The sequence below is a fragment of the Cyclopterus lumpus genome, chromosome 12, assembly GCF_009769545.1.
Source record: "Cyclopterus lumpus isolate fCycLum1 chromosome 12, fCycLum1.pri, whole genome shotgun sequence".
NCBI classification, from domain to species: Eukaryota; Metazoa; Chordata; class Actinopteri; order Perciformes; family Cyclopteridae; genus Cyclopterus; species Cyclopterus lumpus.
In genome coordinates this window covers 15,844,260-15,871,430 of record NC_046977.1, presented here as the reverse complement: position 1 = coordinate 15,871,430, position 27,171 = coordinate 15,844,260, and the positions used below count along the sequence as shown (strand labels likewise).

Here is a 27,171-nt window from a genome sequence, read left to right as displayed (position 1 = left end):
GTCTCTGTTTTTTATGAGGTCTGATCCTCAATGTCTCAATTGCTCAAGCAAGAGATTTGGAGCCGACAGGCCTCTCTTATGTGAAACTGAAAATGGATCCACATTGATCAGGCCTGCAGCGCCCCCCCCCCCCCTCCCTCCTTCCATCCCTCCCACAAGGCTGTGCGGCACGTTAGCTGGGATCTAAAATCCAGAAAAAGATTCTTAGTGTTCTCTGCGGCACGAACACTCCCGCTCGGCACCGGGGCGAGCAGGCAAGCGAGGAGCACCGAGGGGGCTCACACATCTATAATGTACGAGAGGGCTTCTCGCTACATGAGAAACGCATCAGACAGGCAGGCGTCCATCTGCAGAGGACTCATTGAGGCCATCCATTTTCCCAAGACTCTGTTTGTGACAACGCACTGGCAGAGCGTGCCCTGTTTTGCCTCTGGCTCGGATCAGATCACGTGGGCCACCATGTACCATCAGCTCCAAAGTGATGAGCATATATTCATATATATACTCTCATCTGACGCAAAGAGCAACGCGAGGAGCTGAAGACTCAAGGTTGTTGTCTCAGTGCCAAAGCATGTCGGAGTTCAGGTGTGACCTGCTCTGTCTGCTCCCTTCCAGTCTCATTTGGATCTTGAAGTCTGTCAGAATGTCGTACCAAGTGCCATTAAGATGCATGTTGGATCACTTTCATGAAAATGTTCATATTGAAAGTTATTTTTGTGTGCTGCAAAAGCAACGTGTTGTCACTATGGTAACGGGAAAAAGGGAAAGGATTTCAATTTGAAATGAGATGAAAAAGGTTTGAAAATCAGTCAGACTCTTTGCTTAAGGGCGTAGCTCCCTTGTGATTTATTTTCAGCCCCGTCTGCAGCAACCTTCCAACATCACTGCACTGGGCGTGTGCCGTATACCCCAAAGGTCAATAAACTCCCCGAAGCAGCATGGTGGAGGGATAATGTTTATAAGTCGAATTCTGGACATCTTTGCTCTAAAAACCAGCAAACCAATGTGACGCACACTCCTGTAGGTAAACGGAGTAGCAAGTTATCCAAGCTCTGGCTGGATTCTGCAAAACTCCCTTGGACAACAAGGCTCTGCTGGAGATGCTGATCCCAGGGGCAGGTGGGATGGATGGCATCTTGTTCAGCTACATCTCGGACCTGTTCGGTTTCAACTGTGTCGAGCTGTAAAGATAAATCTCCTTTATTGCAACTGCAGGCTTCTCCTTCTAAATTACATTTCTCCTCCATTTAATGAGCAGCACTTTTGAAACACACACACACACACACACACACACACACACACAGATACGACACCCTGTTCTAGCCTTGCAGAGGAGTGGATGGTGCACGAGTCTGTATTACAATGTGTGGGCGGCAGCTCAAAGAGCGAATGCAAGATTGTGTCCTCGTGTGAGATACTCGAGTGTAAAGCCTGCGATCATCTTTGTGTGCCGCAGACTGACAGAGCTGGAGAGTCTTTATCGGTCCCTCGTGTTGTGTTGCTCCTCCAGCAAACTCCTTACAAAACGACTGCAGAGCAGATTGGTGGCCTTATTGATGTGTGAGGCCGAGGAGGGCTTCATAACCGCACTTAATGGGAGGGCCAGCACGCCGTCGGCGCCGTCCAATACGCGGTGAGATAACAAACTGGCTGTCGCAGGCATGAGGCTGGGAGGGGGTCCATTAGGTGCTCTGCTCAACACCAGTCATTTAACATTTATTTTCTCCTCTCCGCCCGTCTGACTTTTGGGAGGCGGCATGTTTTGTGGCTCCAGGATGTGACAACTTCTGCTTGTTGACTTCAAAGAGGAAAAAAGGCCTTTTGAAAGTGGAAGCATCTCCAGAGGGACACTGTGTATCCAACCACAACAAGCCTGCCTCATTGCTTCAAAATGTTCACACATTTCTCATGTTTCATGTTTTATATAATGGATATATGTTTGTCCCTCCAGAGGGATTTCTTCCTCGTCTTCCAGTTTTTTTTTTTAATTGGTTGATTTTATGACTATTGCAATGTCCTGCCATGTTAATGCTATTTGTAATGCTTTGTCATTGACCAGTAAAAAACACTTTCCGGTTTTAGTTCAACTGATGGATTTAATGCACCTTTCATGGTCTCAGAAAAGTCTCCTATACTTATTTGGCAAACTAATCCTCTAAGAATGAGGCCTAATCATTGTGGTATGTCGTATATGTGTACAGATTGTAAAGGCACATTTGTAAGTTGTGATACTGGGCTATATAAAATAAACTGAATTGAATTGAATTGAAAAAAATTACATACTTTATTTTTGGGCGATGGATCTGAAAATTGTGAATCGAAAATGGAATTAATGTGTTCACGGTGCTGCTTTGAGTTCATAATAATTATACAAAGAAATAAAAATATAAAACGTGCATTTGCCAGAGCTCTCCTTCACTTTTTAAACTACTGATTTGTTGTTTTTGCACAATTGGTATATATTTTCAAAATGCATTTCAGAGGTGGGTTTCTTGCAGGAAGGAGGCAGATGTTCAATTAATGTTAGAAGTAAAACGTATTTCTTGTTAACAGTGCACAATTATTATAGTCCTTGTCTTAATATTTTTGGAGACAACTCAACAAATCATGTCTGAGACAAGCTCATTAAAGCACACAGCCAGCAGCTGATGACTGTTGATTTCCTCAGCTTGTGGTTAATTCATCAGCTCACTGCAGCGCGAGGAGACAGCCGTGTTGTGCGATTCATAATTCAGAACCCTGTTCGATGGTTTTACACTGGCCTCATTTTCCCAAACACCCTTTTCAATCGCAGCTGCTGTTATCAGTAAACACACAACGCAAACCCCCCTGGGGCCAAAAAAATATTCAAATATTTGACTATTAATAATCAAGATGAAATGATTTTTGAGTGGGGTTCACACAACGAGGCGAAATATCTGTTCACCGTTTCAGAATTGCGTGCACGCTCGTTTTGTTGGAGTCATTGGTTTCGACGGTTCCTCCTGTGATGAATACACTGGGTGTCAGGGAAGATGTACTCCGTCTAAAGATCCATTTCGTGTGTTGTAAGAAATTAAAAAAATAAAAGAATCTAGTTTCCTAGGTAACCATGGAGGTTGACTGCTGCTCCCAACATGGACCGAAACGCTCCAAAGCGCCGGTTCAGAGATTACGCAACATCCACAACTATGCGGGCCGATCTTAGTCCACACACACACACACACACACACACACACACACACACACACACACACACACAGCCCATTCAGACGGGTCCGCCCGTGGTGAAGTGTGTGACGGCTGGATAGACGGTCGCCACTGACGTGCTGCTTGATTCACGAGCTGTCCACGGAAGTGCGATACGCGACAAAGCCGACTATCTCTGTGTCTCTCTCTCCAGTTTGAAGGGAAATGAGTCACACCAAAGCGGTGTCCACGGCTCTACCATGACCTGAAACCCGCTAGATTGAAATAATCCCCCACCAACCCCCTCTCTCCATCTGCTCTTGTGCAATCGGGCTATTTTAGGAGAACATCTCAGCCGCCTGGTTGTCATTACAAATCACCCGCATTAACGAAACCCCCACATATTAATGTGATTTAATTTAGCACGCCCTGCAGGTATGCAAAGATACACGTGGGCTGCCCGGATGAGGCCTGTCAGGTCCTGTTATGACTAGCATTTGGGTCGAGTGAATTCTGAACAAGTAGGTATACATTTATTTTTCATACGATCTTCTTCCACTCCGCAGCAGCAGAACGCCGACGAGCAAAACTCCGACTGGGGGAGCCGATACGGCGGGAGCGCGCAGCGTCACCGCGGCGCGCATGCACAGCTGTCAGGACCAAGGACAGCAGCCGCTGTGCGCGGATTGACCAGCCAGCGACGCATCGGGAGTGTTCAGTCCGCACAACACGCGCGGAGCAGCGGCTGGAGGGAGCGCGACACACCCCCGTGCGGAGGAAGCCGCCTGGGAGCCGAGACGATGGTTCAACTCCTTCTTCCAACCCGTCGGGAGGTTTGAGCAAATTCTGCAGAGGAGAGCAAAAAAAAAAAAGAGGGGGGGACGACGACAATGCGGTTTGAACGTCCCTGTTTGACAGCCTGCCCCTAATATGAGCATGGACATTCCTCCGCATTGCACATAGATCCAGCTTTTTCTCCCTTCCCTTCTCCTCCCACCGACCCCCCCCATCCCTTCCGCCGCCCACCTGGATCGAGTCTGCAGTAGCGCATTCAACTGGCGGAGCCGCGCTGCTGCCCAGAAGCTGGTTGAGCGGACCCGCCACCGGGGGTGAAAGCGACCGGGCTGCATCGTGCCGTTTGGTGGCCCACACGATGCGTCTGTTTCTGCTGGCGGTGCTCCTCTGGTGCTCCTGCGCGCGGGCCGGCTGCGAGCCGAAAATCGTGAACATCGGGGCCGTGCTGAGCCAGAAGAGATACGAGCAGGTCTTCAAAGATGCGGTGACCCAGGCCAACCAGGTCTACGGCAGGGACAAATTCAAGCTGACCGCCATCTCCGTAACGCACAAACCCAACGCCATCCAGATGGCTCTCTCCGTGTGCGAGGACCTCATCTCCAGTCAGGTAGTTCTTCTGCCACCTCTGCATGCGGGCGCGCTTCAATCAAACACACCGTAATAATAACCTCTGCGCTATAACTCATATGGTCCATGCACACCTCCACATAACTGTAACACGGGTTTGCTGTGAGGGTTTTGGAAGGAGAACCCCGCTGTGCCTTGCAATAGAAAGTTGTTTATTCAACGAAACATGACCTACATGTCAAAATCAGGGGTGTTTTCTCTCTCAAGGGCCACTGAAGTGGGCAACAGACGGATGGATGTGTCGAGCCTTGAGCTCTGAATCCAGACTAGACAGCTGTCTATTTCTCCAAACGCCTCACACTATTCAGCATGCACATATAATAAATCAGGCCACACATTACTTACAGGCCGGCCTTTTGTCCAATTTGGCTCCCTGCACTGCATTTGCACACAGTCCACTTAGTGCCGTTCTAATACAGCGGACTCCCCACGGACCCATCTGTTTTTACAGACGTCCAGAAATAGGCTCTGGGTTTGGGGCACATCTCGGATGAGAGGGCAACATGTATACGGTCCGGGACACGCAGCTGCACACGCACTGAACTGCAAAGGATGCAGCGAGGAATGGAAATGTGCAATACGTCGTATGCAATTACACAACTTGCATGATAGCGTAGTGGCCGGACAGCGGGGCTGACATCAGCGGAGGAGAGTGTCTGCATGTCGGTCTTCAGGCTGCAGTCTGTATGTAATGATGCATTGGTTATACACGAGCAGCAGTTTTTTTATTAACATTTTTTATTTTAAAGTATGAGATTAAAAAGTGTCACACATGTTTGTGCTGCGGATATAACTCATAAAACATGTTTCATAAGCAAATGCATATGATGCAAGTCTTATTTGCCTTTCTGAGAGTTTGTTGAACCGTCCTCTTGCGTGATGCTCAACAAGGCTGTGTTTTACATACACATGTAAAATAAGAAAAGAAAGAAAAAGACGTTATGTCACGCGCGCATGTGGAGGCGTGAAGTCCCACTCTCGCTCTTCTTTCTCCCACACACATAATGAGGCTTCATGCAAACAAAAACACCCCCGCAGCTCCAGCGCCGCTCTCATGTCCTCGCTCCTCTACTTGGTGTAATGCCTCTAATGGATGCAGGCTTGCAGCATATTACCGTCGCACCCAGTCCCCCCGTCACAGGCTCACCTAGAGCATGAGCATCACCAACGATGGTCCATGTAGTCTTAAAACAACACATATAAGAGACAGTGCATCACACCTTATTTAGACATGGGGTCTGTAGGTTGAATGGGATGGGATTGGATCGCATGGTGATAACAGTTACTCAGAAGGGAAGTCTGTGGCAGATGGAGGAGGAGATGCCCGGGAGCGGTCCTTGGATGATAGACCTCATTTTTGACCCAACCATACGGATTGCTCATATCCTGCAATCCATGCCTGCACAGCCATGCCAGCTTTATATTCATCTTCTTTCACATCGCCCTGGGGCGTTTCTCAAGACTCAGCTCGCAGAATTGTATTTATTTTTTAGGAAAGTAAATTTGTTTGCTTATTAATGCACGGATTAGACTAAACTGAGCAATCACACCATACCTGTTTGTCTGCCAGCCAGCCCAGCAAAGACATTTTGTACAAAGGAACCGGTTTCTTTGCTCTACGGTTTCTTTGTGAATAGATATCCATGGTTCAAGAATGTTATTTTTAACCTGTTATACAATCGTTTAGAGCAGCAGTTGCACCCACTAAAAGATGGCAATGTTTTATTTAAAGTGCACACACATTTCATTAAACTTGAGGTTGAAAAGCAGATGTTTCAGTCGATGCCCCAGATCGGGCAAAGCAGACAGATGCTCAGGGGGTAATCTTTTGACTTTCTTATTCATCTATTTAAATGCCGTTCAAGACAGCAGCAGCACATTAAACAAAGGTTTAGACATATAACAGTTACAGAGAATAACATTTCAGGAGCCGGCATGAATTTGATTCACTGTAAATAATTATCATCCCTCCTGCTTTTGTTCAGTGCATGCTCAAATCTTGTTTTTGTTCCACCAATAAGATGGTGAACGTGGGGAGCTCAACGCACTCTCTCTTCTTCGCCCTGCTGTTAACCCAACTCATGGTTAACTGATCTCAGCTATTCTGAAATGAACTTTTCATATAATAACTGTGTATATCAAATGCTGTTTCATGTTAATAATTCTAATGCATTCAATGCAGTCGCAGTAAACACATGGTTAACGTTGTGAATTCAAACTGAAACACTGGCTTAGGCAAGACAACCACTTTAGTTAGCTTTAGGAAAAAAACATGTCTGGGCTTTAAATAATTTGGGAGACGAACACTCTCCTGGTTGAAAGTCCTGGTGAATTTTCTCTTAGTCTAATAATGAAAATGATGATGGGTTTATGGTACATACAAGCCGTCTCAAACAGACTGTAAAGGGTGCCCTGCGTCAGGATTTGACTCCCTTGGAATGACAACAGGGTGGTGTATTGTATATGTCCTGTTGTTTTTGTTGTCGTATAGTTGCTTGATACTATATCAGAGTTTAGTTTTATGGCATTTTGCAGCTTCCCATTTGTGTGTTTTTGCACATGTTGTCTGCAAACATTATACAATGATATGAGAAAGAAAGAAAAGATTCAAGTCTAAATTGGACTTCTTTAAGTCTTTGTCAGGGAGCGAGTAAGTGACTAAGTGTTGTTCTTCTGGGCCTCTGCAGGTCTACGCCATCCTGGTGAGTCACCCTCCCCAGTCCAATGACCACCTCACTCCAACGCCTGTCTCCTACACTGCAGGCTTCTACCGCATACCCGTGGTGGGGCTGACCACCCGCATGTCCATCTACTCAGACAAGGTGAGTGACGGACGGGAGCGAGAGAGAGAGATGCAAAGAGAGAGGAAAACAGGAAGAGAGTGAGCGGAGAGCGATCGAGTGAGGAGCTCCCGTGGGGCGGCTTCGAGCGCTTCCTAGATTAAACGTCCCATCGCGTCCATTAGAGGAGCTGTGATTAAATGGGTTTCCAGCAAAGAATGTAAAGGACATCATTAATAATGCCTGAGTTATGTTTTTATGAAGCACAAGCCAGTAAAATTAAAACTTTAAAGCAATCGCATATATCAAATGCCAGGGACTTTAATAAGTCCATTTAAAGTCTATTTGAGTGACACTTATGCTAATCTTGCAATTCAAAGGGCATTAAATAAAAGCGTTTAAAGGGGCCAGAGGGTTCTGTGCATAGATTGAGGCTGCTTTTTTTTCTTTTACAGGATATTTACTACTTTAATTGTACCATCTAAAACCTATCTCGTTAATGCACGGTGACCCGAGAAGTAATGAAAGTGCACTACATGGGCCAAACATGTAGACACCAGAACCGTACGCCTATATTGAACATGTAACTCCAAAACTATGAGCGTGAATCTGCTGCTATAACGGCCTGCGCTCTTTTGGGAGGACGCCCATTCAGCCTCATGAGGTCACACCGATGTTGGGTGGGGTTGGGGTCAAGACTTTTAACAGGCAAAGGTCATGGTTCAAAGTAGTTGACCCTCTCACGAATACTGGTCCCTACAGTGGACCGCTAATCAAAAGCATGTTTCTTGTGTATGGGTTTTGACGGCATAATTGCCAGTGCACACATTGCCAACCGCTGGCCAGCCGTTGTAAGTGCAACACAATTTGCTCAAAACTAAGATGGCCACCGGACTGCCAGAAACCAGACAAGAGACCAAGCCAGGATTATTCTTCTCAAGAGTGCTGCTGGAAGTCCTAGAACACGGAAATGAGTCCGCATTTAGGCACAAAGTCAAGAAGTCAAAAAAAAAAAGTGTTTAATGTCATTTTGGTTAAATAAGGTATGTGGTTAACGCAAGCGAAATATATTTTAATGTTTAGTTCTAAGAAAACCAAATAGGTCAGTTAATACCCACGCATTCAGACTGAAGTGGTGATGGACGACTCCACAATGTTAACCTCTTCCCCCTGCCTCCTGCTCCCACCCAGAGCATCCACCTGTCCTTTCTGCGGACGGTGCCTCCCTATTCCCACCAGGCGCACGTGTGGTTCGACCTGATGCGCGAGTTCAACTGGAACCACATCATCTTGATAGTGAGCGACGACCACGAGGGGCGGGCCGCTCAGAAGAGGCTCGAGACCCTCCTGGAGGAGAGAGAAACAAAGGTGAGATGCTCCGGCTCCCAGGCCCTTCTCCCCCGCCCCGCCCCCCCCAACCAAAGAGTGTGTGAGCGTGAGAGAACACGCGAGTGTGTACGGTTCTTGAAACCTCAGTGGTCTTCTGTGTATGTAACTGTTTTCCTTTCTGTTGTGTGGCCACATCTCTCTCTCTCACCGTTGTGTAAACATTGGCTAACATTCCTAGAGACATCAACAGCGTCTAATGTGGTCTAATATGACGAAAGTCTGTACGTTTATTTGCTCATCTTCACGTTGCTTTTTGCCATAGTCCAAATTATCCTGTGTCTATCCACATTGGGAGCCAAATAGTGGACTTTAACTTGGGGCTTTGCAAACCATCACAGACTGAGGTGTTTTATTGGGGGCGGAAGACCGGTGTTCCTCTCAGAGCCTGATGAATGGCCGGCTTCATTATTAGACACAGAGGCCTTGTGTTTATCGGACCCCGCGAGGTCATGTTCACATGATATGGGAGATGGTTTCGCCTTTTCAGATACCGCTGATGCATCCATTTTGAGTGTAGCCCTGAGCAGTGTATGTGGGTCAGTGAAATGCTGATCTTCCTTGAGCCAAAACAGACTTGAGACTGCGATGATGTGTGCCCTTTAGGAACAGGGAGAAAGAGAGAGAGAGCGAGAGAGAGAGAGAGAGAGAGAGAGAGAGAGAGAGAGAGAGAGAGAGAGAGAGAGAGAGAGAGAGAGAGAGTGTGTGTGTGGGGGGGGGGGGGCAGTACCTACCATCTCTTCCATCCATTTAAAAGAGGATGAAATTACCTTGGGATATTTGTTCCCTTCTTCTCTGCACACTTGTGACGCTTGTCCCTCTCTCCGGGGCACTTTGCTGTAATTGTGTGGCAGAATGAACTGAAGCCTGCTTCACAGATTTAATTAAATCAGAAGCCGAGGAGACGCTGAATATGACACACATCCGAGGTAATTCACGGAAGGCGGCTACAGCGAAAGTGAAAGCTGCTTGAATTAAGTGACTGGGATCCGCATTGATTAACCGCCACCATTAGGAAAAACAACATTTCAAACATTTGGGTTAATCAAGTTCAATAGCGTAACAACATCTGTGAAGTTAAAACAATAATCCCGATGTGACTCACATCCTGCACTGGAGAAGACAAATCTATGTATTAAAAAAGCCTTTGATGAGAACCGAGGACATTTCTTTTGAGTTTGCACAATATGAGTTTGGATCTCAGAAAGAACCCATCTGTGCTGCCCATTCAGTAACTCATAATACTGGGGGAAGTGGCTGCAGCTCTCGCTTTAATTACCCATGTAATTAGTTCGGACTGCAGGGACAGCTTGAGTGATTTGGGGGGCCCGGAGCAGGATTCATTTGAGAAGTTTTCCCAAATGTGAACTGAAAACCTGGTCAACCTCAAAGGATGAGGTTGGCGATGTTGAGCTCTATCTTGTTGACTATTTAACAGGGTTGCACTGGCGGACATGTTGTATTTTATATTGAGCTGATACCACATGCAGCGCCCTGCTGTACACATTCACTCGGGCACCGACCGCGTATTAGTCAGCAGCTAAAAACAGTCCCCAACAAATGGACTATTTTCACCTGTTTGAGTGATGTTTGCGAAAACACTATAAATGGCACAGCTGGTTTTTGGGGGAAATAAACCAAAATAACCTTTAAAAGAAATGAAAGCATGTATTTGTGGCCTGTTTTTAAACGTTCATCTTTAACGAAGAACCAATGAGCTTGGGTGCCAAAGACAGAGTAGGAGATTCAAATGGTCCGTCGAGACAGATTTAAACATTGTTAGGGATGTGGTCACAATAAGCAAATAAATAATATCAATTTGGTACAGGTTCTTTCTTTTGGAAATTGAACATACAAATGACATTAGAAAACAGAGGACATAATAACCTTAAGATGTACTCCTTAATAATAAAAGCAAATACGCCAAATGCCAAAGATCGATACATTTTGGAGACAGAAATGCAAAAGATAATCAACAGCTGCGCCTTTAGTGGCAGAAATGCTGAAAATGAAATAAACTAAAGGAACCAAAGAAGTTCCGATTTGTGATTTGTTTGTTGCCTACACAGCGACGCCTCTCCTTCGTGGCTCGGCTCTGACTTCCCACGTATGTCTCAACACCAGCAGGGCGATGACCCCTGCCTCAAGCCGTAAGTGCATTGACAGCTCAGGTGTCAGGTGATGTGAATGGCTGTTAGTTTGGATGTGGCAGACATTGTGTTGTAATTAAGAGCGAGTTGTGTAATCACCCTGTTGTGCTGCATAAACTCAGGTAAAGTACTGTACATGTTATTATCAGGCAAGCAGGTAGTTAGCCAGGTCACACGGTCACTAGGGGATCACTGTCACCACCAGCACAGAGGCTCTGGACACAGTGTGCAAACGGGACCAACACATGAAACATGAAATATTAATGCCTGACTGATGATACAAAAATAGAGCGCTCAGAAAATCTCTAGAGAATGGTGGGGGGGTGGTGGGGGGGACAAAGACAGTTGTATTTTTTTGTCTGCAATGCTGCTGGATGCAATGCTTCTCGTGGAGAGGATGTATTCACGCTTCTCTGAGTAAATGCAGGTTACATGGTAATTACATGGTAGTCAAATTGTTATAATTACCCAAAATGTTCTTATTAAGGAAGTGGAATAAGTGGAATTATCAATCGCCCCACTGACAATTTGTAACGGTGTTTTCATGACGCAGGAAAACAAATGTTGGCATTATCTGCTCGATGTCCTTCAGTTCGGATGAAATGATTTCAGTTGTGATGATGATTCGGGATTCACCAATTACCTCAACATTTTCATTGTGAGTGGGTTTCATGTCATGACTTTGCTTGTATCGCTGTACTGAGGCATTGGTCACCGTGCACTTTGCGGACGGAGGGAGTGAAACGCGTCCGGTGCACTGAGGTGTGAGCTGTGAAGCCAGCTGTGGAGGAAAGAAACCCCGCGCGGAGCAGAGAGATGATGTGTGTGTTTTCACTGCAAAATGGCTGCCAGTCTCAGGCAGGACTCCAGGGTGTCTCCTCTCACCGAACCGGGCTGGAATCTAAAATGGTGATGCTTCGGCTGCCCGAGTCAGTGTCAGCGCATTGTGCTGTGACCAAATGCCATACCACATTGCTAATAACACGCTGTCTGTACTGCATCATCTTTACCCTGCACATACTTTTTTTTGTACCAACAGGAAATGATAGAAAACGTGCATCGAACTGCAAAGTGGCTGCCAATTATAGGTTTCACGAAGAGAGAGCAAAAGGTTTTTTTTCAAATTCATATCATATCACGGATGAATTGGCAGCTGAAATTAGAGCCTCCATTTCCATTTTCAGGGTGAATCATCGGCTCGTGTTTGTGATTTCAGCTTTTGTCTTTGATTCGATTGGATTCTGAGAATCAACATTGGTAATCGCCGCTGTTTCACCATTAAACATTGCAGTGGATTTCATGTCAGGTTTCTGGCTTTTCATGTGTTGTGCCAATTGTTGTCTGATCACACCAGTTGATAACAATAAGGATGGAATTGGTGTCACCTGGTTGGATAGATGAGCAGTTTCCTAGTGCAGCTTCATACTTATTAAGGAATGCCCACAACTTGATCACACTGGTGTGTTGGTCAGGTGTTGAAAAACCCGATGGCTCTCGTTGACGGCCATGTTGAGTTTCCATTTGTGTGAAGAAGAAACAAACCCGATGGCCGAGCTGCAGTTCAGCGTTGGGTAATGGTTATTGCTGGAGCCAGGGCACCAATCGATGCAGCCCAATTGGCCTCACTGTTAATTCACGCATTGAACACATTGAATACATTTTCCTCATCCCTAATCGTATCCGATATCTTGAACGATCATCCGCATTGTCAGCATTATTCTAAAGCGGTCCTCTCTGATGTTTTGCAAGCCCCAGCGTTAAAGATCCCAATTTGAAGCAGAAAAGTGGAGATTTGTTGGAATGCTTTACTGCTCCCCATTTTCAACTGTTTATAATATTTTTCTGTGTCTGCATATTTTCTCTGTGCACATTACTCATCAGAATAAAAAAAGGAACTATGAAAACCTCGACCAACTGTCCTATGACAACAAGCGAGGACCTAAGGTATATTTGCATGGTCAATGCACGCCGCCCACCAACTTTCCAAACGTAGCAACTAGAAACCAGCCCAAACCAGTCACCAGCCGACCCAGAAATGTTCCTCTCTTGGTAGCACGTGTTTTCTTTGATTTTTTACTTTGAGACATTTCCCTATGATTTAAATGAAGAATGATTTTGTTATGAAAAATCTATAATTTTCGGTCATGACAGAAAAGAAAAAAAGAAGAAAAAAAAAAAAGATCTCAGTGAACAGCGCCTCGCTTTTATCATTTTCATTTTCTCCTTCAATAAAGGAATGCATGAACTCAGAACACACATACTCACACACAAAAAGAGTTTGCAAGTCCATTCCTTTGTGGAGAACCGGTAGTGTGGGACCAAACCGTCTCCCAGATGCTACTTCCTCCTGTTCTGTAGCACTTCCCCAGTTTTCAGCAGTTTTTTTTGTTGACGGAAAACGTCCCCCTGACCCCCCCCCCCCCCCACCCCTTCACCCGTTTTTAGTTACTGGTTGCATTGACCTTCTTCTCCCCCCTACCTAACACATGCACGTCCTTCTTTGGAGCCTTGATAACCCTCAGTTTGCATGCAAACAAATGCAAAAGTTTTTTTTTTCCCCCTTCAAGCTATTTTTTTTTTTCTTTTTTTTTTTTCGTTCAGCCGGTTCCCCTGGATCGTTTTCCTTTTAAAAAAAAAATAAATAAAAAATCTCTGTCTCTCGTTTTCAAACTAAATCGGCCAAGCTCGAAGCAAACAGGTAAAGAGGCAGCATGGCGTCTAAGGTAGGGAAAAGTAGCTGGCTTGACCTTTCTTATGCCCCGATCACAGGCAGAGAAAGTCCTCCAGTTCAGCCAGGAGACTAACTTAACTGCCCTGCTGCTGGAGGCCAAAGAGCTGGAGGCCCGAGTCATCATCCTGTCCGCCAGGTGAGATTTGTTTCTCAAATTACACATCACTAAGTCCCAAAGGGGGCATTGATTAAGGTATCAAGTCTGCTTAGATAACGCCATACCCATGATCCAAGAAAGAACAAAGAAACAAGATCCTTTTGTTGGTGTAAAGGTGAAGCTTACATTTTCATTATTAATTAATCCACTGACCTTTTTTTTGAGTACTATAAAATGTCACAAGCTGTCTACAAAAGCCACACAAAACAAATTGAGTTGGAACTGAGGATATTTTTGTGTTAGTGCTTGAAAAATGTATTTTAAATCTTGCCAATTAATTTATTGTAGGTCGGCTTATCGATTTAATCATCTAATCATTTAGCGTCAACTTAAATGGATCCAGCTGTGGGTCTTTATGTTCAGATACAGTTGTGTGCCAGGGGCCGGCGTTACTGCTGCCCCTGGCAACGCCGCCAGCATCACGCAGTGCAGAAGAGCTCTCTGAGCTCATATTGGGTCAATCAATGTCACAGAAACTAATGGAGGCAGGGCTAAGAATAGAATAAATCCCACATGTTTGTCTTTTTGGATGTCGTGAGGCGCCCCAGATGATGCATCACATCGGGGTGGACGAGTGTGTGTCACGCCCTACACTCATTGTCATTCCTGATGCCCCAGGTCCATTTGGTCAGGCCAGTATCCGGCTGATAGTCGTGTAGTCTCATCCTGGCATCGTGTCTGAATATTCCTTATTAAGGGAACATTATAAAGGACCATTAAGGCATTTTCAGTGCTTGTGTACAAACTGTACATGTCAAACTGCACAATCCCTAAAATGTGAAATAAGAAAATCCAGTCAGTTTTTGGTGGCCTTCTTCAATAATCCATCAGACCCCCCCCATGTCTCCATATATGAGTATTTCCACCCACAATTTAAGAACTACCTTTGCAGAGGTGCACCATATTTCCCCACAAACCAATAAGAGCAGACTGGGCTTTCTTCATGTCTTAAAGAGAGAGGCGCCTAAACGGAGCGTTTCTATATATATATATATATATATATATATATATATATATATATATACACAAGTATGAACCTTAAAATGAGCATGATATGTCCCCTTTCAGGCACACACCACACACTCTCTAGTTCAGTTCCATCTGGGGACTATTATGTCCCTCTCAGTCTCCACTCGTTTCCTGTCATCGAACAAAAGTCCCAGTGAAGTCAAGTACTGCAGTCGTTTGCTGTCATCAGTTGGACGTACACCAACCCCAAACTACTGCCAATAAATCAATCCCTCCTCAAACATGAACAGAACACTTCTCCCTGTCACTGTCATTCAGTGTTTTTGTAACCAACAAACAATCTTCTGTCAAACTCCAGTGAGGAGGACGCTGCCGCAGTGTACAAGGCGGCCCGCTTCCTCAACATGACGGGCTCGGGGTACGTGTGGCTGGTGGGCGAGCGGGAGATGTCGGGTAAAGCCCTGAGCGAGGCGCCAGACGGTACGTTCATCCAAAGGAGATCGGTGGGAATACACCAGTTAACCCCCCCGCCCCCCTCCCCCGGCTTTACTCAGAGGCCCGTCATAACACACACAGGATTAGAGGGATTAACCGTTGGATGCATTACATGATTAACTGTATAACTGCTTGTTATGTGTTGAGCATTTAAACGTTTAAGCATCCCGTGTTTAAAGGTTTAAATGGGCCGTGTATCTGCAGTACACTTTAAGTTTAAACGTGTATGTCCTGGATGACCCAAAGATAAATTCATTGTGCTATTCTGCTATGTCAATGCCCTGATTTCTAATGAATGGCAAAGGAAGAGTTTTACAACACATAACTGATAGAATGGTAAGCTACTACAGCCTTTCTTGTCTCTGTTCCTGGATTTTCTTTTCTTCTTCATCTTCTTCTTCTTCACATAAGTGTCTCACAATATGTTATCACTGTGGTCACAAACGTCAAGCGTCTCCCTCCCCCCCCCCCCTCCTGTCCCGGGCACTCTCACACAACCAACCCCTGCAGAGCGTTTGTTGTCCTGTCCATGTCCAGTCTCCTCCACCTCCACTGCAGCTTCTTCCAGGAGTCTGCAACACTGACGGACCTGATTGCAATCAGAAAACTTAGCTGAAGTTGGATTGTCTCTTTGAATTTAGGTCTGATGGTATTTTTTTTAGTTTGTTTTATTCCTAACACAAATAATGCTTTGTCCGTGTTGATTCCCAAAGCTTAGCTGGTAGGGCAGAAAGCAACACAAAAAAAAAAGATCCAACTTCAAGGGACGCTTTACACATGCTGTGAAAAGGTGGCAACTTCAACACAATGATCCATATTCTGCTGCCACATAAATTACACATAAAGGACACAATGTGGTTCCTGGTTATCTTCCCACGAGATTAACGGGCAACGAACATGGATCGTGCAGCTGATGTCTGACCTTTATTCAGGATGTCTAAACTGGGAGCCCCTATAAGTTTTTTTACACTACGTGTATTGCAAAAAGGATCCTGAGAGGCTGCAGTCGGCTCGGGTTAGTGATTATCTTTTGTTGGTCGGCCTGGTCCCAGGTCTGATCGGCCTCCAGCTCATCAACGGGAAGAATGAATCAGCCCACATCAATGATGCGGTGGCTGTGGTGGCTCAGTCCATCCAGGAGCTGTTTGAGAAGGAGAATATCACGGAGCCCCCGAGAGGATGTGTGGGCAACACCAACATCTGGAAAACAGGGCCACTCTTTAAACGGTAAGCTTGAACAAGTTGTATTTCTCCACTGTTAATAGTTGATAAAGTTGTAATAACCTTTGACATTCTTGGTTTGTGGAGACATGTGAAGCTATTATGCCAAGCAGCTTAAAGATATAGCCTGATCCCAACCGTCTTTCACAATTAATTTTTATTTTTAAGACATATTCAAGACCAATACGTTTAACCACTAGATGCCACTAATTCTTGCACACTGCTCCTTGAAAATGAACGTAAGTCCGACTTAATTTAGCCAAATGGCATCATTTCGACTTCTCAGTTCAAGAACAGCTGATTTCAACTCAACAAATGATCTTTAGTCAGTTTATGTTGAGTCTGAATTGTGCATTTTAACCCCCATTAAAGCTGCCCTAATCAGTATGTTTAGATTAACAATTGATCAGAAGCACTATGTATAATGAGGCACTTATAATGTTAAATCCCACAGATAAATAATCTCTTCGGTTCCCTTCAGTATTTTACCATTTTGGCCAGTTTTGATGGGAAAGCTGCCATAGAGAATTACAGGCCCATCAGGTTTTCCAGAATGGACTGAAACTCTATATTTCTCACGTCCTCCTGACAAGTGACTGAGTCTCGGCTGACCCACTTAGGTTTCTCAGCAGCGTAAACAAATGAGAAAAGCTTCCAAACCGATGTGGTAACAAAAACTGCAGATATTGTCGCAGCCAAACAACCAACAGCTCTGTGTTCATCATATGCGGTGAATGTTACACCCTGATACACAGTAAAATGCCCTGTGTCACCCCCTAATGACCAACGTCATTCGTGAATGGACACGTGTGCACCCCATTCACCCAAATTAATCGTTTTCATCGTCTTGCGACAGGGTGCTGATGTCGTCGAAATACCCCGAGGGCCTCACAGGACGCGTGGAGTTCAATGACGACGGAGACAGGAAGTACGCCCATTACAGTATCCTCAACTACCAGAAGAGTCGACTCATTCAAGTCGGCATATACAATGGAACGCAGGTATACTGACGGACTATTGACCTAACTATCCATATACATAAGTTCATTCTTTATGTTATACTCTCTGCCCACGTGTAAGTTGCATCTACTCAGTGTACATAATCATTTTTTTTTTTTAAACATTTTTGCAGCTCCCCTTTTTTTAATCTATAGTACAATACAGTTAAAGGGACATATGAGTTTCCCCTAAAAAAGGTATAAACTGATACAAAAAGAATCCCTCTCAATCATCACCTACGAGCCACCAGCAGTGTTTGGTGGTGTCTGCAGAGACCTCTTTCCTTTTCTTTTCTTTTCTTTTTGTGCCGTGGTCGCGATGTTTCTGGGTGTCAACCTCAATAAAAACGGAGCCGCCAGGTGCCAAATCGTAACGACGCAGCCAAGAGTGAATCTGGGTTGGCTTTCCCCCGCTGGCGAAGCGCTGTAACCCCCGTTGAGCCGACTTTGAATGCTGCTCTCAAACCTACTCATTGGGCCTTTAATGTAGGGCAACTCAAAAACACTGCAGGTCAGCCCACGCTAATACGAGGCTGCAGCATTCTGTCGCAGTGAGTTTGACATTTCATACATTTTAATTTATTTTTTATTTTTTTATAATCGCTGGGATGAATTGGAGCGTACAGTTCATATTAAAATGCATCGCCCTTTCTCAAGTCTGTTTCACCTCTAACAACAGCCCGCATGTTTGATGGGAAGTTAAACTACTGGAGGTCAGCAACAACAAGATTTACAGGGAGTGTTAAGTATTCAAAATGACTGCAAACTAGCTGATTTTGCTCAGATAGACTGCAGTAGCATCACGCGTTCTTCAACTGTTGACTACATTCAACTTCAGATGGCAAGCAGGAAAAACATGTGATTGAAAATGAAACCCAACAATGTACTTAATTTGCCCAGGTAAATAAAAGGGATTAAGAGAAAACACTTTAAAAAATATATTTCATTGCTGGACAATTTTCAAAGCAGAACCTAATATCTCAGATAGATCTCTATACATTTCTGACAGCCTCTGGTTTCCATGTCTTTCAACATGAAAACTGCTGTGCTAAGGTACTGTAACTTCTGTTTCAGACGGGATGCTCTGAAAACAGGAGTGCATGATATAAAATATAAATGATTTGAGCTTCGAAGATCATTATTGAAGTCGCTCCACTCCCTCTGCTGATGAAGACTGTGGGATGAGAGCTGCGGGAAAATGTTGCTATTACTCGGCCAAATTATATTTTGTAGTTGATGCTGGTAATATAAACGGGCCAGCTGTGCAAACACGGCAAATAGTGAGGACTGCGAGGATCAGCACCTCTGTTCACTGCTGATGGGTGGCATAATAATAAGTTCCTGAAACCCTCAGGTATGATACAGAAGTCAGATGTCGATGAAGTAGATGAAGGAACCGCTGAGCTGTGCTTATATAAAGTGGACTCATTAGTGATGCTCCCCCACAGTGCTGCAGCCACATCAGCAGCCAGCCACCTGTCAGCACTCACCTATGATACAATGTGTGTGTGTGTGTGCGTGTGTGTGTGTGTGTGTGTGTGTGTGTGTGTGTGTGCGGCATCCCTGCAGGTGGTGATGAACAATCAGCGGAAGATCATCTGGCCCGGAGGAGAGACGGAGAAACCGCAGGGCTTCCAGATGTCCACTCGATTAAAGGTAGGGTGCCTTCACTTTGCTGCTGCAATGTGACATTCTTGTCCACACAGATCGAGAGCCGACCCGAGTCGATGCAGTCGCGCTGGCGCTTGTTCCTCAGAGGGGGAGTGAAGACAAATCCATGCTCTTAAAGGCAGCGGTGATATATTTGCTATGACTTTTATCTCTTCAAATTTGTCACAGGCCTGCAAAGACCGTCTCATCCGTATCCTTGTCAGTTATTGTTACATTCATCTGTTTGCCTTTGTGCGTCTGGGAGGTATTTGTGTATCTGCCGGGATCTTCCAATTTCTTTCTTTCTTTTCTCTCTCTCTCTCTCTCTCTCTCTCTCTCTCTCTCGTTGAACTCAGGATCCATCTCTTACTGTGTGATAAACAGCTTTCTGTCCCGTCTGTTGTAGATAGTGACGATACACCAGGAGCCATTTGTGTATGTGAAACCCACTCAGCTGGACGGAACATGCAAGGAGGAAATGACTTTAAACGGAGTCTTAATTAAAAAGGTTATCTGCACTGGGCCCAATGAGACCATCCCAGGTAACCTATCAGGGACGTTTCTACTATCACTGTGCTTTTACTGCACCCGCCAAACACCCACTGGAGATGCATACATATATATGCAGTAGGTATCTATATATGTATGCATGTAGCTGAGTGTGCCATTCAGAGTGAGTGGTTGTTGGGATGCTGGGACATGCTTGGTCTGTATGCCGTGACTGTGTGTGGTCGTCTGCAGTGCACTGTCACGCATTTCGTTCAGTCTACGTGCGCCGCCTTTGGATTGAAAAAAAAAAAGAACGGAACGGTTTTCCACAAGAGTGATTGTAACTTGCAACTGTTGCTGGTTTTGTTACAGGACGTCCAATTGTACCCCAATGTTGTTATGGATTCTGTGTTGATCTCCTCATCAAGTTGGCTATGACCATGAACTTCACCTATGAGGTGCATCTGGTGGCCGATGGGAAGTTCGGAACTCAGGAGCGGGTTAGTTTTGTATTCAAAGGCCACGCTTGTCGTAGCTTTGCATGAGGCACAGGTTGCACGCATTCCCTCACACTCAAAGACGTGAATCTTTTTTTATCTCTTACCCCACTAACGGTAGCGACCTCACTAACTAGTCAGAGCTGAAGCAGTAAGCAGTCAGAAAGCAGAGACACAAAGATAGCAAATGTCCAGCAGGTGAACTTGCACATCGTCAGTGATCTGGTGTCAGCTTTTGAACGTCGACACTAAACCACGAGTGTCAATTGGTTGCAATGGGAAAGGAACATAATATCACATGAAGCCAACTTGAAAACCTCCCAGGGATGAAATAGGAATATGTTTATCGGAAAAGTATGGCAGTGTCAAACAAACACGGTACTTCAAAACTATCTTTTTATTGGTCAGTGATGGAGTTCTTCTCCTACTGACTTCAGTCTCACCTCAAGCAAGTTTCTGGTTGTCTAGTCTCGACACTGAGCACATGTAAATTACATTTCTTCACAATGTGGCAGTGCGGGGGGGCCACATGGCCAGCCCTTGGCGGGGCCACTGGCGGGGACCAGTGCAAATTGAAAATACAACAGCTTTAATAAAATGGAAACTGGATTGGAGAACAATATTTTTTTTTCTTTTTAAGTAGCTTCAGCTCATGTACGAATTCAGTAAAGATGACATCGTCCCCAAACAGCTTGCTAACATACTTATATATTTACAACACAGTAACCTTTAGCTAACAGTTATCTTATGGCAACCATTTAACTCACATTTTTAAGCTTAGGCCAGTTTATCTGATGGTGGATTTGTTGGCAGTTATAAAGGTAGAACGGTATTTTCTAAGTTAATAGTTTTTAGGCTAATATTTGTTGACTAACATCATGGACCACTCATCATACACTGGAAGGCTATGTTTGTTATATTATCCCTTATCTCCCTTCAAAACCTGCGTGTGAGAGCTATGTGGAGTGGTGCTTTGAATGGATGAAGGACATGAACCATTCTGGGTTTGGCTCTTGGTTAGGGCTCGTCCAATCAGGTTTCTTGTCGGGGAAAAACATAATCATCAAAATTGTATTATCACTAATAGAAAACATGTTGGAGCATGGAGAGAGTATACGCACAGTTATATGTATCCATTAATAGCGACAGGTGTAGAATATTGGTATATATTATATTGTTTCTATTATTTGACAATAAGTAACGTGTTTTTTTACACTTAATCTTTTCAACAATAACCGTTGGTTAATTTCAATCCCTTGATCAATATTCTTTCATAGCCCCGACCTCAAATGAATTCACACAATAGCTTAAAGGCTATAACTCAAATCAATGTGAAAAGGGTCGCTTGTAATGACTTGTAATGAGAATTCCCCTGAATCTGCCCCCCCTCGGCTTAACAGAGCTTTATATCAAGTTTCAGCTCATTTTCTATCTTAAAATATATTTTTTTTTCTGTGAAAACCTTCGTCTCTAACCCAGAAAAGGCCTGTCCTTTAAGCATGAATGCATGATCCTATCAATTACAGAAAATAAGCAGGCTCCCTTATGTAAGACAGAGACAGTTTTAATGATGAGGAGCACGCCAAGAACTCCTTTCCCCACTGGGCTTAACCCAAATCCTTAAAGCCTGGAAACATTCTGTGGTCTAGACGACAGCGGGTTGATGGCTGATTCTCATGTTGACACCTTCCTTTTGGGGCCTCAGGTGAACAACAGTAACAAGAAAGAGTGGAATGGCATGATGGGCGAGCTCCTGGGGGGCCTGGCCGACATGATTGTAGCCCCACTGACTATAAACAACGAACGAGCCCAGTACATCGAGTTCTCCAAACCCTTTAAATATCAAGGCCTCACCATCCTTGTTAAAAAGGTAAGTGTCCACCTGTAGCACATTCGCTGCTCTATGGAGTCAAACAACCACTGCGGAGTTGCATGCATCGTTTATTTGAGGAATCCTCTACCTCCTAAGGCTTTTTTTTTTTAATCCCTTGTGCATCTAGTGTAAATAAACTTATTTTTGCAAAAGAATCACACTGTATTTTCGAGTACTAAATATCCACCGGGTTATTTCCAGGTATCCATTAGTTTTCATTCATTTACACATTTTATTGAAGTAATGATAATCTCTTAGCACACCGTGCTCATTCAATTGTGTCCGTTACTATTATGAGGCAGTGCTGGCTTTTTAAGTGAGTCAGCCGTGACCATGTACCTTTCAATTGAGGTTTGTTGGGATTGACTACACAACCCAAAGCTAACCTCAAGAGTCAAGAGAAAAACTTCTCAAACTAAATTACAAAAACTGGTCAGCAAAATATGTAAAAATGCACATGGGTTGAAAACATTGAAAGACATTATGTCGGTCTGCAATGTGCGGACGTAAAGGTCATCGAAAGCTGCTGATTATCGATCGAATACTAACTGCGTTGTGTGTTTTCAGGAAATCCCTCGCAGTACGCTGGACTCGTTCATGCAGCCGTTCCAAAGCACGCTGTGGCTGCTGGTGGGTCTTTCGGTGCATGTGGTGGCGGTGATGCTTTACCTACTAGACCGGTTCAGGTACAAGGGGGACCTGTGTGTGTGTGTGTGTGTGTGTGTGTGTGTGTATGCTTGTGCCCATGTGTGTGTATCACGACTCACGACTGAACGGCTGAATGCATGTGTGCGTATACATGAGTGTACATGCACCCCAGAGCGCTGCAGATCTTCCCTCGGTGTGGACAGGAAGGCAGACAGAGGTGAAGATTGTCTCCAACCATCCCACCGCTCTGTCCCCGTGCCGCCGTCTTTGTCTCTTTTCTTTCCCAGTTTGTCTCCCCTCTCGCTTTGCTCGCTCATGTTCCCCTCCCTTTCCCCTGCCTGGGGTCGCCAAGGGTTTTCCCCCCCTACAGGTTCTCTGCTGTGTCTCATTTTATCTTCTGCAACCCACCCAATTTCTTCCCTTTAGCCCGTTTGGAAGATTTAAAGTAAACAGTGAAGAGGAAGAAGAAGATGCCCTCACCTTATCATCTGCTATGTGGTTCTCCTGGGGAGTGTTGCTGAATTCTGGTATAGGAGAAGGTGAGATGAAAAAAAGGTAAAAGAATTGCTGAAAATCTTTAAATCAACCCTCATTCACTCGTAAATGTTGCTTTTCTCCCAGAACACTGTCATTCTGTTGAGTGCTTCGGTCTTTACACGGTTTTGCGATAATATAAAGACCAAAATCAAGGCGTGTGTGGCTTCAGGCGTTGCCTCACTTTCATGTTTTTCTTTCAGGATGACACATTAATTCCTTTTTTTCTTTCTTTTTTTTACAGTTTACAGCTGTTGCCTCGGCTTTTTTCATTTGCTTTCCAATGTTCCTTTTCATATCTGGTATTTTTAACGGGCTATATTTTTATTCATTTGTAAAAGTTATTCAATCTTGAATATGCGAGTATAAAGGGTTTATTATAATTGATCAACGCTGTAATAGATAAGTTATTGATCATCGGTATCAAGTCGCAGTGTTGAGGGTCATGAGTAGTATCCAGCTAACTACTCTGCATGACTAATCCAATTTGACATTGGAAGTTACTGTGCTGAAAAGTTGAACCTTGAACTCACCACACAGGTGCACCGCGCAGCTTCTCAGCGAGAATCCTGGGTATGGTGTGGGCCGGATTTGCCATGATCATAGTGGCTTCTTATACTGCCAACCTGGCTGCCTTCCTGGTGTTGGACAGGCCTGAGGAGCGCATCACCGGCATCAACGACCCGAGGGTGAGTGCAGGGTGATCGTAGACCGCGGTACTGACGACATTTGTAAAAGAAATAAAATGTACACACCTTTCAAATTAAGTTATTACTCAACTGCGACTTGTCCCTGGCTCTTCGTGCAGCTGAGAAACCCATCCGACAAGTTCATCTACGCCACGGTGAAGCAGAGCTCCGTGGACATCTACTTCCGGCGGCAGGTGGAGCTTAGCACCATGTACCGCCACATGGAGAAGCACAACTATGAGAGTGCCGCCGAAGCTATCCAGGCCGTGCGTGACAAGTGAGTCTCGGCCAGGCCGGGCCGACCAGAGCACGAGTCGGCCGGCTGCTCGACCTATCAGACACACAGACCAGGGCCAGTCCAGTCAGCTCAGTGGGGTGAGGGTCATGGACCTCGGGACCAGGCGGAAGCGGCAGGACTTACTGCAGCGCTCCCTCTGATCCGGGTCCATCGCCCGGCCGCGACAGACGCCAGGGACAGGAGCAGGTGTGGATGTGTCAACGGCACTGGCCCCAGCGTGAGGTTCAGCTAACATTGAGTGGAGGAGCACCCTTTTTCAGGTTGTACCCAGACGAACATCTTTGAGATGGGGGGAATCCAATGGGGGGACGTGCCCTCACCCATCTGGCATTGGATTTCATTTGGGCCATAAGCAGCGGTAGAGATTGCTGGTAAACGCTGAATGACACACACGATCTGGTGTGCGAGAGAGAGAGAGAGAGAGAGAGGGGTGGGAGCTGTAAAAATGTATGTAAATCATTGTACTGTTGCACCGTAACCCCCTCCTTCACCTTCCCCTCCTCCACAGCAAGCTGCATGCTTTCATCTGGGATTCCGCGGTGCTGGAGTTTGAAGCCTCTCAGAAGTGCGACCTGGTGACCACAGGAGAGCTGTTTTTCCGCTCGGGCTTTGGCATTGGCATGCGCAAGGACAGCCCCTGGAAACAGAACGTGTCCCTGGCCATTCTCAGGTCCGTCCCAGCCGGAGCTGCATTACTCTTATGACTGTCTTTGGTTTTTGGTTTCTTGTCAATATGATTTCTTTGGTCACATCCTGACCATTTAAAGCCATCCAGTACATTGCCTTATGTTACATCTACTATTTCTGTATCTCCCCTCTCAGGACCCTTTCTTGTGTGTTTCTGTCTTTGTCCAGTGTGTGTTTGTCTGTCAGTACACCTGCTGTGTCATTTCTGTTGCTTTCTGGGAGTTAGCGGCTCATATTTTCCGCCGTATCCCACGGCGCATATTAACTTTGCCACCTCTCTCCCCACCAACCCCCTGCAGTTCTCATGAGAACGGCTTCATGGAAGACCTAGATAAAACCTGGGTGAGATACCAGGAGTGTGACTCACGGAGCAATGCCCCAGCCACACTCACCTTTGAAAACATGGCAGGTATGGTCCTTCAGGCGTAGAGAAAGCGTTAAAAGTGATTGGACAAAAAGGTACTGTAGCCCTTTTTTGTCCAATACCTTTTTTTAGATCGTTGTTTTAGTGTCGGCGTGGGTGCTATGTGGAAGTGTGCCGTACAGTATCTTGTGCTGTGGTGTTGTGGTAATATTGTGTGGGTCACAACTGCCTTCGTCAGTCGGAGCTGCTTGGACAAAAAAGAGGGGCGGCCGCCGAGCATGACGGGCAAACCATGCATTCATGCTCAGTGGGCGCGGCGGGGTTGTAGACCAGCAACTCACGCATCTCCACCTCTGCTCTCTGTCTGTCTGTCTTACCAACAGGAGTTTTCATGCTGGTGGCAGGAGGAATAGCTGCAGGGATCTTCCTAATCTTCATTGAAATCGCCTATAAGCGGCATAAAGACGCCCGCAGGAAGCAGATGCAGCTCGCCTTTGCGGCGGTCAATGTTTGGAGGAAGAACCTGCAGGTAGGATTGATCCCCTCTGCTCGCTCACAACCAGGGTGGAAAGGCTGAGGCTGGGGCGGCAAGAGAGCCGACAGAGCCCGCCTCCTGTCTCTTGACCTCTTTTGGGATCAGTTGTGGTGAGACTGACAGATCACTACCGAATGAGAAAACCGTGATCTCCGATGCCTTCGTGAAATTGAAGGCATCCTCAGTGGCTACCGTGTAGATCTTAACAGTTCCCAGAGGCCAACGGCGCCCGTGTCTCTTGTGTGTGCCTGCAGGACACTAAGGAGGTCTCTGGAAGTCAAGCTGTGGCCGGGACCCCCTCATTAGTATGGGGCTAAGTAGCGGAGCCATATCCACCCCCATACCAGCTCTCGCTGTTAGAGTAACAGGAGGACAATTAGCCTTGTGACTCTCCGACATGACGGACATCCAAATTCAAACCTCACTTTCCACGTCCATGGCATGACCGAGCATCCTCTAAGCTGCTGCTGTGGCGCTTATACCCTTCATGAGGTCAGATGACGTGGACATGGAAAGCCAACATTAAAAAAAAGCGCAAATGTCTTCGCGTAAAAACAATAACAGTGATTTACGATCCGCTTGATGCACTTTGATCACTTCATCATTGATTGCATTCAGTCTGAAGGCCATACTAACAGCAGCCAGGAGCTAACAATGCAAATAGAGCATACAAATTAAAATCAATGCTCTGGCCCGACCACACCACAACGACTCTCCCAATATGTCAGCGCAACTGTAAATACTGCAGGGTACAATATGTCTCCATTGCAGTGTCCACACTGCAGACACAACATATGGAATCAAACTGATCTTGCATGAAGGGGGGCAATGGGGTGCAAGCAGAATCAGGTGTCAATTTAAAGGGCCAGCTCACCCAAATTTAAAACAAATGTCTGACTTACCTGAGTCGTAGCTAGCCAAATTTGAAGGTCATCTGCATGGCGAGTGTTACTAACAGTGAATTCATTTTACTGCTTCATTTGAAGCTTCATTTTCAAGCTGCAATAAAGCAGAAAGTTCCTCCACTCAGCTGACAAAGAACATGATTCACCCCACGTTTTCTCAGGCAATCAGGCCACCGTCCCACACACCCCCTCCCTTTCCCTTCTTCTTGATGGTTTCACTCCCTTGATTGGATAGCTCGGAGGTCACAGCACGCTTAGCGACCATGTCCCACTGTGACGTCTGTGCTGCGGCTTTCCTCTCAGTGTTGGGGGCCCTGCTGAATAGAGACAGCGGGGCTGGAGGAAGGTACAGTACGAAATCACAAAGTGCCTGTCAGCAAATCAATGGTCTGCCATCGACCTGGACGATGTGTGTCGTGAGTGTCCTCGTATGGAAGTGCGTTCTCTGGGCGCATACAGCAGGCGAAGGGGCGCACACTGAGCCGCCCGTAGAGCAGCGCGTTTCAGCTCCGTGTCAGCGACGAT

At 45.6% G+C, this 27,171-nt stretch overlaps 1 protein-coding gene across 3 annotated transcripts in view; it reads left to right on the top strand.

Moving 5' to 3' along the window:
- The first annotated feature begins 4,321 nt into the window (after positions 1-4,321).
- grin1a (glutamate receptor, ionotropic, N-methyl D-aspartate 1a) overlaps positions 4,322-27,171 on the top strand; it is a 29,876-nt gene continuing 7,026 nt past the window's right edge. For 2 of the 3 annotated variants that reach the window (XM_034546768.1, XM_034546767.1), the window contains exons 1-19: positions 4,322-4,570; positions 7,278-7,412; positions 8,562-8,738; positions 12,788-12,850; positions 13,676-13,773; positions 15,122-15,243; positions 16,311-16,485; positions 17,336-17,480; positions 19,047-19,133; positions 19,534-19,669; positions 19,989-20,116; positions 21,819-21,983; positions 22,554-22,672; positions 23,061-23,173; positions 23,709-23,857; positions 23,977-24,134; positions 24,664-24,825; positions 25,142-25,251; positions 25,590-25,735. In XM_034546768.1, coding sequence (XP_034402659.1) covers positions 4,322-4,570; positions 7,278-7,412; positions 8,562-8,738; positions 12,788-12,850; positions 13,676-13,773; positions 15,122-15,243; positions 16,311-16,485; positions 17,336-17,480; positions 19,047-19,133; positions 19,534-19,669; positions 19,989-20,116; positions 21,819-21,983; positions 22,554-22,672; positions 23,061-23,173; positions 23,709-23,857; positions 23,977-24,134; positions 24,664-24,825; positions 25,142-25,251; positions 25,590-25,735 — 2,637 coding nt within the window. The remainder of the gene's footprint in view (positions 4,571-7,277; positions 7,413-8,561; positions 8,739-12,787; positions 12,851-13,675; positions 13,774-15,121; positions 15,244-16,310; positions 16,486-17,335; positions 17,481-19,046; positions 19,134-19,533; positions 19,670-19,988; positions 20,117-21,818; positions 21,984-22,553; positions 22,673-23,060; positions 23,174-23,708; positions 23,858-23,976; positions 24,135-24,663; positions 24,826-25,141; positions 25,252-25,589; positions 25,736-27,171) is intronic. The other variant, XM_034546769.1, reaches the window with a different exon arrangement.